At 39.9% G+C, this 12,233-nt stretch overlaps 1 protein-coding gene across 1 annotated transcript in view; it reads left to right on the top strand.

Moving 5' to 3' along the window:
* Positions 1 to 10,593, top strand: part of PLAA (phospholipase A2 activating protein) — a 37,277-nt gene extending 26,684 nt beyond the window's left edge. The window contains exons 8-14 of the mRNA XM_077475149.1: positions 492 to 649; positions 930 to 1,149; positions 1,658 to 1,720; positions 4,097 to 4,165; positions 4,783 to 4,884; positions 6,338 to 6,502; positions 9,879 to 10,593. Of these exons, the coding sequence (XP_077331275.1) occupies positions 492 to 649; positions 930 to 1,149; positions 1,658 to 1,720; positions 4,097 to 4,165; positions 4,783 to 4,884; positions 6,338 to 6,502; positions 9,879 to 10,441 (1,340 nt within the window). The 3' untranslated portion in view covers positions 10,442 to 10,593. The remainder of the gene's footprint in view (positions 1 to 491; positions 650 to 929; positions 1,150 to 1,657; positions 1,721 to 4,096; positions 4,166 to 4,782; positions 4,885 to 6,337; positions 6,503 to 9,878) is intronic.
* Positions 10,594 to 12,233: the final 1,640 nt, after the last annotated feature.

Here is a 12,233-nt window from a genome sequence, read left to right on the forward strand (position 1 = left end):
TGTATTAGAGATAATCTATTATGGAGAGCATTACACTTGTTCAGAGAGAGATCAGCAATGGAGCAAAGTCACAATGCAGGTCTCCAAAGCAGAAAGTAGAGTCTATATATGAAATGAGCTAATATAGCTGCCCCGTGTGCAAATATGTTTATAACCTGTACACAAAACCTAGGATTGTAAAACATTGACAGTCTGTAATAAGGTTGCATACATCGTTTTATATATCAAATAAAAAATATAAAAAGAGCATGGTTTCCTTTCAATGGAGTTTGTCAAAATATTACAATTTTAAACTCTCAGTTTATTGTTGCTTTATGTTATGACTTTTGTTAAGCATCATAGAGTCTTCGATTTCAATGGCAACAGACTCATACATTCAAGTGTATTTAGTTCTCATGAAACTATCTTTTTTTTTTTTACCAAAGCTTATAGTAATTGTTTTGTATGTGTTTTTTTTTTTTTATTTTATTTTTTTTTTTTTTTTTTTATAGGTACTAAAGAAGGGCAGACCCGTTTAGTAAATGAAAATGGTAAAGTGGAAGCATATCAATGGAGTGTTAGTGAGGGACGCTGGATCAAGATTGGAGATGTAGTTGGTTCTTCAGGAGCTACTCAGCAAACTTCTGGGAAAGTCCTGTTTGAAGGAAAAGTATGAACCTTCTTTGTTTTGCATAAAATATCTTTACAGAGAACTTGTCAACATACAGCTTGCTGTGCAGTCAGTATAGCCTAAAGAATGTTTAAGGTTTTCCTCATCAGTGATTTCACCCAGCTATTTAGGTACCATTCCAAGTGCTTCTGTGTTCACATCTGACACATTCTCTAGCTTTTCCAGGTCTTTTGTAATGACTTAATTCTATGTTCTTTTTTTGCATAAAGCAGGCATTTTGTATAGATAGAAAGTCTAAACAGTATTTTTGTTTTCTCAGGAGTATGATTATGTTTTCACAATTGATGTAAATGAGAGTGGGCCTTCATTCAAGCTGCCATACAACATCACTGAGGATCCATGGCTTGTGGCACACAATTTTCTGGAAAGAAATGACCTGAACCCAATGTTTTTAGATCAAGTTGCCAAATTCATCATTGACAACACCGGGGGACAGACCATATCTGCTACACCTTCTGGATTCTCTGATCCCTTTACAGGTAAAGGTGGCTAGAGACATTACATAGTTACATAGCTAGTAAGGTTGAATAAAGACACCAGTCCATCCAGTTCAACCTGAGTGTCTACCATTGTCCCTATCCCTGTACATTGCACACTCACATCGGTCCCTACCCTCAAGGAGCCTACAATCCAAGGTCCATATTCATATACTAGGGCCAATTCAGACAGAAGCCAATTAACCTACCAGCATGTCTTTGGAAAGTGGGAGGAAACCGAAGTACCCGGAGGAAACCCATGCAGGCACGGGGAGAACATGAAAACTCCAGGCAGGTAGTGTCGTAGTTGGGATTTGAACCAGCAACCCTTTTTACTGCTAAGTGAGAGTGCTAACCACTACACCACTGTGCCACCCTTAATTGTTTAGGCACTGAAGTGTTCATCATGAGTAATAGTATAGGGTTTTCAGAGAAAGTGAACTGCTGTCTCCACTGTGTAAGTTGTCTGTTCATTCATCTATAAAGCCATTATGCACTCTTTTTTTTGTAGGTGGTGGTCGTTACATCCCTGGAAGTTCTTCTGCGTCTGCTTCTGCTGCTGATCCATTCACAGGTAAATTATTTTAACTCATTTCCAACCCATAATCTGTTTATTAACATTCCCCGGCAGATACCTCATGGCAAGAATGCATTATTAAACATCCCCTGTTTGAGAGCCAGCTGCCAACACTACATGAAAGATGGCTCTCAATTCCAGTTGTCACTGACAGTTGGGGTCCCTGCTGACAATCAAGATCCAGTCAAAATAGTTCCTGATCATGTTATTGTCAGTTAAAACACGGCAGTCACATGCATGGTAAAAACTTTTTGTTTCTCTTACATCTTGCACATTTGTCAGCCTATAGCAGTAGAGATTTTTTTTTGTTTTTTGTTTTTGTTTTTTGTTTTTTTACATTTTACTAAATGTACAAACCTTTTTATATGTCACTAAAAAAATATGAGCATCTAGGCATTAATGACCACTATTCTCCAAAGGTTTAATGATACATATATTATAAAAGCAAGCAGTTTTACAGCTACACAATTCCTGCACTGTATTTTGGGATAAAAGCTCTTCTAGCGTGCTTCTTAACATCCTCCTTTTATTAAAGCTGAAATTGAAAAATGAACCTCTGCCACACTGCAGCTTAGACAGAATAATGGTGCTTATTGGCACTTTTAACCTGAGTTTCTTATCAGGAAAACTATGTGCTTGTATAAGGCTGGCTATACACTGTGGAAATTTCTTTCCTGCAACAAGAAATTTGCACAATTCCCCCACGACCCAGGCAGTTTTGACAGGGGGATCAGCAATTGTCTTCTCCCAGCGGGTGAGAGGAGGTGGGCAGGGGAAGCCACCCCCGACGGGAGAAACTGATTAATGCTAGCGGCTATAGCACCCTAGTACCCTAGCTATAATCACAAGAGAATCCAGCAGGCTGGTTGTACCCAAGTTGATCGATCAACTTGGTACATTCAGCCTGCTCATTAACAGTTTAAATCTTGAACTGGCCAAAATTCGAACCGTGTATGGCCAACCTAAGAGAAGAAGAATATTATGAACTGTAGTTTGCAGCTTGAGTAGTGGTGTAGAATGTTTCTCAATATGAAGCAGATAAGACTTCCTCAGCTTATAGCCTGTACCTGTGTAACCATGTGACAAATAAAGTACTTTTATTTAAGAGCATGTGAGTTGCCAGCCTTCCTGATTCAAGATGAGACTTCCTAGCTTACTTTTAAGCCAGCCATAAATGGTTTGAATTCTGCTGAACCAGCCAAGATTTGAAACATGTATGGGCAGGCTGAATGTACCCAAGTTGATTGATCAATCAACTTGGGCAAAACCAGCCTGAGATTTTACATGTGATTATTGCTAGCAGCTGGCTCTGTGGGAGAGATTCCCCCATCAACACAGACTGTTTAGGCGAAAACAAGCAATTTTATTTTATTTTTTTTCACGCAGGAGAAAATCGCTCAGCCTAAAGCAGGTCATAGAGGTTCAAATTTATTTCCAGCAATCATGGGTTGCCGGAAAGAAATTTGCATGTTTCCCCCATCAACACAGACAGTGCTGACAGGGAAATCCCTGCTGCCGAGACATTGTCTTCTCCCAGTGGGGGAAGCCATCCCCGCCAGGAGAAAACAGTGATTATTGCTAGTAGATATAGCAGCTGCTAGCAATAATCACAAGTTAAATCCGACAGGCTGGTTGTACCCAAGTTGATTGATCAAGTCGATACTTTCAGCCTGCCCATACACGATTCAAATCTCGCCTGGTTCCTGCTGAACCGTCTGAGACTCGGAACAGTCTATGGCCAGCCTTAGTTTCTTACTGACGTGCAGCATGGTTTTATTGTTTTCTTCTGTCTCTCATTGTCTAATTATCTTTAAGATATCTTGTGAAACAGTTTTGAAAGGATGTGTGCACTTTCAGGCAAAGTGCAGTTGTCCCTTTTTTAATCCCACATGCATAGTTAACTTGACCTGCAGCCCTCAACAGTGTATACTGTACATCTTTTTTTTCTTGACTGCACAGTCAGTCCCTATAGGACTTTCCTGCCTGTCTTCTGAGCGCAGCATGGTGGCAAGTATGCAACTGCAGTGGGGAGGGGACAAAAATAATCGGTGCACTGTGTCTCAAAGTGCGATGTATCTCCCCTTTTTTTTTTTTTTTTTTTTATTCTATAAAACATCTACTAGAAAAATCTGAAAACCCGGAAGAGCTATTGCCTGTGGTAGTTTAAAGATAATAACAATAAAGTAAAGTAACTCTATCCTTTTCGCTACTTATGGGGTGTTTTTTTTTTTTATTATTATTTGCTTATGACATACTGTATCTGACTGGTTAATTCATGGGTAAATTTAGCTTTCAATGAAATTGTTATCCTGGAACCTATTTTACGAAAATGTTAGGAAGCTAGTAGTGAAGCCTGAAATTTGTGCCTTACAGGTGGTAGCCGTTATGTGCCTGGTTCCTCGTCAAATGCAGTACCCTCAGCTGTAGCAGATCCATTTACAGGTAACCATCCTCACCAAACATGTATAAAGCTGTTGCTACAAATTTAGATTTTTTTAGACTGGATTCATACTTTTGCAATGTGTAAGTGCATGCATATAATTGTGAATGGGCTGTCAATGCAGACCTGCATCCGTTTCCAAAGCAATGCACAGATAAATTACATCTGTTCTATGTGATTTGTTAAAGTAGGCTTGTTGGAGGGGTTCAAAAAAGGCAGTGCAAAAAGGTAAATCCAGCCTTAATCTCTAACATTTTTCAAATTCCCTGGTTGCTCCCACATTCACAGAGTGTTATGAAATTATTCTAAGGATAGCTTTTTTTTTTTTTTTTCTTTTTTTTTAATAGCACAAATCATCCAACAGGCTTGCAAATGGGTGAATAATCGTTGTCTTCCCTTTCAAGTCTGTGGAAGTCCTTTTTTCTTATTGCCCTCTGCCACAAGACTGAAGTGTGCAATTTTGTGATCTATGTCGAAATGTCTTGTGTACGAGTTATTTTATGATTTATCGCCACAAGATTTAATCACATGATCTGATGGCTAAATTCAAATTCTTCTTGTATGTACAATGTTTCACAGGTGGTTGATATAAAATGTTGTCTGGTATAATTTCTTTCAGGGAGGAATGCATATAAATCAGCTGCTGCCCAAATTCCAAATACCTACTTTCCAAAGAGAGAGCCTGTCACCTTTGACCAAGCAAACCCAGGACAGATTTTGGGTGAGTGTTTGGCTACAGATTCAGCTATAGTTTTTGTGAGGTTACATATTTATCCAATTGGCTACAGATATTATATAACAGTTGTCCAACTCTGCCATTTTAATTAGTATTGCCAGTTATTGGAACGTTCATGAAGTACCTCAGTTGATGTATATTGGGTGACTTTTTATTCGTTTTCACAATCTCTGGGGGTATGTCTATAGCTCCCAGAAAACAACTCCAAAAGATTGTTTTCAGAGACTAATGAATTGGCCTAATGTGCCAAAAAAGATTCAATCGTTCCACTTGCCAGCCTTGCAAAGGTGATTATGTCTTCATCTTGGTACTCAAATATCAATGAGCTTTTTAAAAACCAATTGTGTGCAACCAATCCGTGTTAATTTATTGTCCGCTGTCTTAAAGGATAGATGTACTTTATATAACAATTATTGCTAAATATTCCCTCCCACATTTTAAGCTAAACATATTCTAAGGACTTGTTTACACTTGACTAAAAATAATGATTCTTAACAAACGCACATATAGCGTTAATAGGTGTGTTTGTTTGACTCGCTTTTAACAATCGTTGGGGGAAAAAAAAGAAAATGCTCCACCAAATGTCCTATGCGCATTTTGACTCACAAACACCTATTTTTACTGTAATGTTAACGCGCCCCAAATGCATGCTGGTGCGTTTGCGGCACATTACCATAGACTTGAATGGAAGAAGTTAAAATGCTTCAACATCTTCAAACTCAATAGGAAACTTCAATTTTGAAGCAAAGTGAAGCTAACGCTTCATGCTTTGATAAGGTGTACGGCACTGTGCGCTGTCCATATTATTAATTGCATAGGAGTTTGAGGAGAATTAAAAGCGTACCTCAAACTCCTGCTTTCAAAGTCAGTGTGAACAGGGCTTAAGGAAGATCAAAGATCTTTGGAATATAGCCCTATTTAAAGTGGTTGTAAAGGCTCAAGGTTTTTTAACTTCATGCATTCTATGCTTGAAGGTAAAAAACCTTCTGTGTGCAGCAGCCCCCCTCATACTTACCTGAGCACAATCTTTCTCCAGCAATGTTCATGAGAGCCTCAGCTCTTTGGGGATTCTCCCTCATTGGTTAAGACCGCCAGTGAGCTAATGAGGAAAGCGAGGGGGTGGTACAAATTGGCACACTGCAGCAGCTTGTGAATGAGCTTGCTTGGGTGCCCCCATTGCAAGCTGCTTGCGCTAGGTGCACTCTGTGGGAGGGAGGGGCCAAGAGCGCTGACGGGAAACCCGAGAAGAAGAGGTTCGGAGCTGCTCTGTGCTCTCGCTGTATAACTTTGATGGTGATGTATATGTCCAGAGTGTCCAGAGAAGAGTTTTTTTACTTTTGCAGTAATCTATTTATTAACAGTCTTATACTTATTAGAAGTATTATACATTTGACATCTGTTTATCTCTTCTTTTAATTGCATTCTTGTCTATGTATAGGTAAACTAAAAGAACTGAATGAGAAGGCTCCTGAAGAACACAAGCTGGCTGAGGATGATCTGATGAGACTTGACCAGCTCCTGTCTGTGGTTGTTAATCCCTCTGGAGAAACGGCAACTGCTCAACAAGTGGACACATTATGGAAAACAGTCAAATGGCCTGAAGGTGCAAAATATGCTTGCTTTTCTTCCATTTAGGAACTTGGCCTTATCTCATTACATAGCTGTTTGGCATTTTGCATCATTTTTGATTAACAAATTGCTTGCACTTTTTTGCTATTTCGAATAGGTGCACCACTCAAATTCTATACGTACTTTTTGTGTATTTCTCAGAAATCGTGGTAGTGCCCAAGTCTAGCCTCAGTGGTTTTGTTTTGGCTAGAGAGGATGATTTGAGGTTTTTACTTCTACAGTATCTGTGAGACAGTATGGAGTCACGAGGATGGGAAAGTACAGACAGGAATAAAACTAAGTGTTTTGTTTTTTTTCTGCTGTATCAGTTCATCTATTACAGGAAAAAAAAGTCACCCTGTCACCAGGACAGCAAGTAAGGGGAAATATCCCAAGTAGGCATAGTAGCAAAGATCCCAATCTTTCCTCACTAACCATTTTGACTAAAGTTGGGCTTTAGGATGTGTTGTATAAATATTCTAAAAATAAGGTAAGCACTGCTAGCGTGAAGAGGATTTTCTGTTTAGCCACACTAGAATGCCACACTGCACACATAGCCGAAGAAGATTAATCAACTGTATCCTGGTTAGGATTCACTATTTCCTATGTGGATGGTGCTACTTCTTTGTCACGTGCCAGGTGCAGACTGGAAGTGGGAGCTCAAAAGCAAAACCAAGGAATAGTGTTGCACCTGCCACACTCTAATCCGGCAGAAGACCTGTTGTAGAAAGAAGAAATCTGTTCACTACAGCAAGGCCAGAGGCACTTTAAAATTGATGCATCATACGGAAAGTTCTGCACAGATTTAAATAAAGGCATAATCTATATACAAAAACTCTCCTACTATGCCTCCGTTAGGCACTAACCTGTTAATTTTTCCACATTTACTTCCTGTTTGCTGATACAAGTGTATGTCACCTGAATATAGTGGCATAATTGCCTAATGAGAATATACAAATTTTTTTTTAGACCGGTATTCACATTTTTCCAAGGTTCTTATCTGGAGAATGACTCCTATGGATAGACCTTTCAAACTATATGCAGAACATAAGTTTAGTGTTTCAGCATTCTTGTTCTCACCACATTAAAGAGGAAGTAAACCCTGATGAGTTTACTTCCTCTTTTTTTCCCTGCAAAGGTAAAGCATAATGGACTACTATGCATCGCATAGTAGCCCATTATGTGTCACTTACCTGACACAGGAGCCAGCGAAGTCGCGCTGTCCCCTGTAGTCCGCCGCATCCATCTTGCTGGTGGCGTCTCGCAGCTCCACCGCTGTCATTCGGCGAAGCCGCGGTGACGTCACTCCCGCGCATGCGCACGGGAGTCGACAAATGCGGCAGCTCCATTTTTGGAACTGCCGCGTTCAGTGCGCCTGCGCGCCGCTGTCTACGGCGCATGCGCCGTAGACAGCGGTGCCCGTTTTCGGGCAAATATCTCCTAAACCATATAGGTTTAGGAGATATTGCTTGGACCTACAGGTAAGCCTTAATCTAGGCTTACCTGTAGGTCAAAGGGGTTTGTAAGGGTTTACAACCACTTTAAGGGGTCTTGTATTGCTACAGATTGCCCAGGTGTTACACTGCATGTTCTTACAGATGGCCATTTTGTCTTTAACCAACAACCTTCTACGGTGCGGGAGTCACAAGAATAGGTGAACAGAATTTTAACCACTTGCCAACCACACTATAGCCGAAAAACACAGCTACAGTGTGGTTGTCCAGTTCTGGGAGAGCATCTATTGACATTCTCCCAGAACACCGCTCTCCATGCATGCCCTTGTGTCCATTCACAGCTCATCACCTGCAAACAAATGCTGGTTATTGGCATTTCCTTTCCTCAGCACTGTCACTGTGTAAAGAATGGAAAGCCAATAAATGACTATCCTAGGACAGGGGACATTTACACTGATCATCAGTTCCCAGATTATCCATGCAGCCCCAAAATTTTATAACAGAAATGAAGAAAGGGGTTGTGTGGTGTTTTTACTTTTATTTTTTTTTTATTTATTATTTTCAGTCTTTTTTTGTTTAGCAAAAAAAAAAAAACATTGGTGATTAAATACCATCAAAAGAGAGCTCTATCTGTCTAAAAAAGATACAAATTTCATAGGAGTACAGTGTTGCATGGCAGCAAAATTGTCAAAGTGTGACAGTGTTGAAAGCTGAAAATTGGCCTGGGCAGGAAGGGGGTGAAAGTGTCCAGAAGGCAAGTGGTAAGGCTTGGACTCCCTGTGATATTTTTTCTGTCTTCATTTCTGGGTTTTGAATTTACCAGTGCCACATTTGGCACCTTTCGGGGGCGGAATGGGAACAAGATACCTATCTCTGACATGCATCCTGTCCCCACTTCCAGGAGCCTCAGGTGTGGATATTTGCGTCACCACTCGGGCTCTCTCCTCCTTCCCTGGCCACCGGGCCAGTAGGAGAGAGGAGCGGAGCCTTGCGCATGTGCAATAGGGTTCCTGGCGTGAAGCAGTAAGGCTACACTGTTGGGTTCCCTTACTCGCAATGGAGGCGGACTCCAGGACAGGCAAGTGTCCTATTATTAAGAGTCAGCAGCTATTGGCTTTTAATTTTTGCAGCGGTGAGCTGACCTCTGCTTTAAGGCCCATACACGCATTGGAAAAAAAAATGCATTAGAAGTGATTAATCTATTAATTAGTACACAGCTTTCAAGAGCTGATCATGACAGTTTGTGTGATAAACAAGGACAAGCAACAGAACAAACAATTTTTGTGTAATTAATATGGTATTTGTACAAAACAAAATTGTGTGACCAAGACCACACATTCTTAGAAATGAAAGAATACATTGCATCACTTCTAAAGTTGTATTCTGTTTTATGAGAATTTTTGTAACTTTAGTAACCTATTGGTTTTGACATGGGACTAGCATGCAAAAAAAGAAATGGATGATCATTCCTCTGATATTCTCATTGTGTGTACTAGGCTTTAGTTTGATTCGTGTGTTCATGTGATACCCCCTTGGTTTCTGAGAAATCGTTTTTATGTGAGGCATTGGTGAAGCCTTCTAGTGCTAAACCCTGCCCTTGTCAGCCAACTGTCAAGTGCTAGAGCCTCTACTCACTGATGTGCTGCCAATTAACAGAAGCGAGGCTTTATCTCAACTTGGGCAAAGGTTGACCCCTATTTATAGCTTGGACCTAGGAAACCAAAGGGTTACAGAGTGATTTGAAGACTAGCATTTGCTAACCCTAACAGCATTGTCACCTTAGAAACTTTTAGATGAGCATAGGTCCACTTCAATAAAAAGACTAAACCAAGATCTAAATTATTTTAATTCTGTAGATGTTACATAATATGTATACAATAACCTAATATTTCTTTTTCTTTCTCCTATTGCTTCCAGATATTGTATTCCCAGCACTGGATGTTCTTCGAATAGCTGTCAAAATCCCTACTATCAATGAAATGTTTTGCAGTGAAAATGGCAATCAGTTCATCAACTACCTCTTCCAAATAATGCGTCCAAGTGGCAGACAAGCCAACCAACTGCTTGTACTTCGGGCATTATGTAACTGCTTTGCCTGTGAGGCAGGTGAAAGACTTATGATGTCTCAGAGGGATACTGTCATAAATAAAGCCTTAGAACTAAAGGCAGTAAATAATAAGAATATCCATACTGCGCTGGCCACACTGATGCTGAACTATTGCACCTGTTTACATAAAGCCAGTGACTTGGAGGGGAAGGCTCAATGCCTGTCGGCCATCAGCACAGTTATGGAAGGTGTACAAGATCTTGAAGCTAGTTTCAGGTTACTTGTGGCTCTTGGGACACTGGTCAGCAATGATTTAAACGCTGTGCAGCTAGCCAAGTCCTTGGGAGTTGATGCACAAATTAAGAAATACATGTCTGTCTCAGAACCCGCCAAAGTTCACGAGTGCTGCAAGCTCCTTTTGAGTAATCTATAAAAATATTTTCATTACTACTGGCAGAAAATCTTGCTATGTAGTAACTTCCTACCATGTTGTACTTAAAATAAACTGAAGGTAAATTGCAGTGGGTTGAATGCTGAAAGCCTGTCTTGTCTTTAAATAGTCCCAATTAAATTTTTTGCACTGAACATCTATTGAGAGTTTTCAATGTTTGCTTCAGGCATATATGCACAAAAGTACACTTTTGTCATAGAACACCCCAAGAAATCAAAGATCTTTTGTAGTTTTGTGCAACTTTTTTACAGTTTGTATTAGAATGAATATTCTTGCTAGTGTAAAAAGAGGTATTGTAGAATTGTTTAAAACAGGGGTGTCCAAACTTTTGTTTTACTGGGCCACATTGGAAGAAGAGGAAGTGTTCTGGGCCACACATAAAATACACAAACAATAAGGATAGCCGATGAGCAGAACAAATTGGGCAGATCAGAAGTTAACAATCACTGATATCGATAATGTTTTTTTGTAATATTCATTTTTCTAAAAGTAAAAGGCAACGTAAAACTAGTGCGATATTTGACACTGTTTTTGATAAACGAATGCATCAATATCTGGAATGATGGATGTAGTAGCAATTCTCAAGGTGCCTGTCTTGGGTCTAATTTTGCTTGTCATGTGCTTCACCTTTAAATATAGTGGCTCACAAATAAAGGTGTTGCCAAAAACTTGATGACATGAAAAAGGTGTGATTGTGAAGAGTGGGAGATTTTTCTTTGAGAAGATAAAACTTAAAAATCCAATAAAGAGACCCTGTCAAATTTTTCTTCAGTCACGTGTTTGCCAAGTGTAAATGCATTTTTGCAAAGAATTCCCACCCAAAAATTAAAATTTTTAGGTAAGTTTACAATTTAGTGTTGGCTCTCGTTCTTGCCCAACTTGGGCCGCAAGTTGGACACCCTTGGTTTAAAGTTTACCTCTGATTGTCACCAACTAAGAAAACGTAATATGTAGGCTCTTCAGGGTCAAAAAAGGTAAAAAAATAAATGACATGCTTGGAAATGTTGCCCAGCAAACTGTAAAAAAAAAAAAACATGGGGAGATAAATCCCCAGATGGATTACTGAGGAAGAAGAAAATGGATCCACTGAAATGCATAACTACAAGTAGTGCTTTGTAAATAAACACATACTTGTTATTTTTGTTATCTGCCTAAGCATGGTCAGTTTAAAGGAGAAGTTTACCTTTGGGAACATGTTCACATGTTCCACCTGTTTTTTAGGGTGGAACATGTAAGATGCTCCCAATGCTGTAGCCGCTTCACGATTACACCCCCTTCCGCCCCGCATTCCAGAATTACAGGGAGAAGATCCCTGTATTAGCTGTACGTTTTTTATTTTTTTTATTTATTTTTTTAGATCCACGCAACTGTGCAGAGCTCCTACAGGGCTGCATCATTCATTCATAGAGTTCTGTGACTGAATGAACTACAAGTACCGATATCCTTTGCAGATGTCGGCATGTAGTTCTCAATGAACTACCATGGTGCTGTGGAGAGCCGTGGTACTGTAGTTCATTGATATTATTCTTGTCAGTATATCTGCTTGCCCGTATGGGATGTACAACACACAGATACACTGACAGGTCTGCAGGAGACCTGCATGACACCATGCACAGTGTGATCTGCAGAATTGGATTGCATGGGTGTGCTATCTGATTCTCTTGCGTACAAAAAGAGTCCTGCACGAGTTTGGTGCGGATGCAGTGCAATTTGAGTCAAATCCATGGCTCAAATCGCACCCCACAGACACTGCATGTAATTTTCACAGGGATGT

This window comes from Lithobates pipiens, unplaced genomic scaffold (assembly GCF_037356315.1).
Source record: "Lithobates pipiens isolate NorthernLeopardFrog02 unplaced genomic scaffold, aLitPip1_a1.2 Scaffold_13, whole genome shotgun sequence".
In the NCBI taxonomy this organism is placed as follows: Eukaryota; Metazoa; Chordata; class Amphibia; order Anura; family Ranidae; genus Lithobates; species Lithobates pipiens.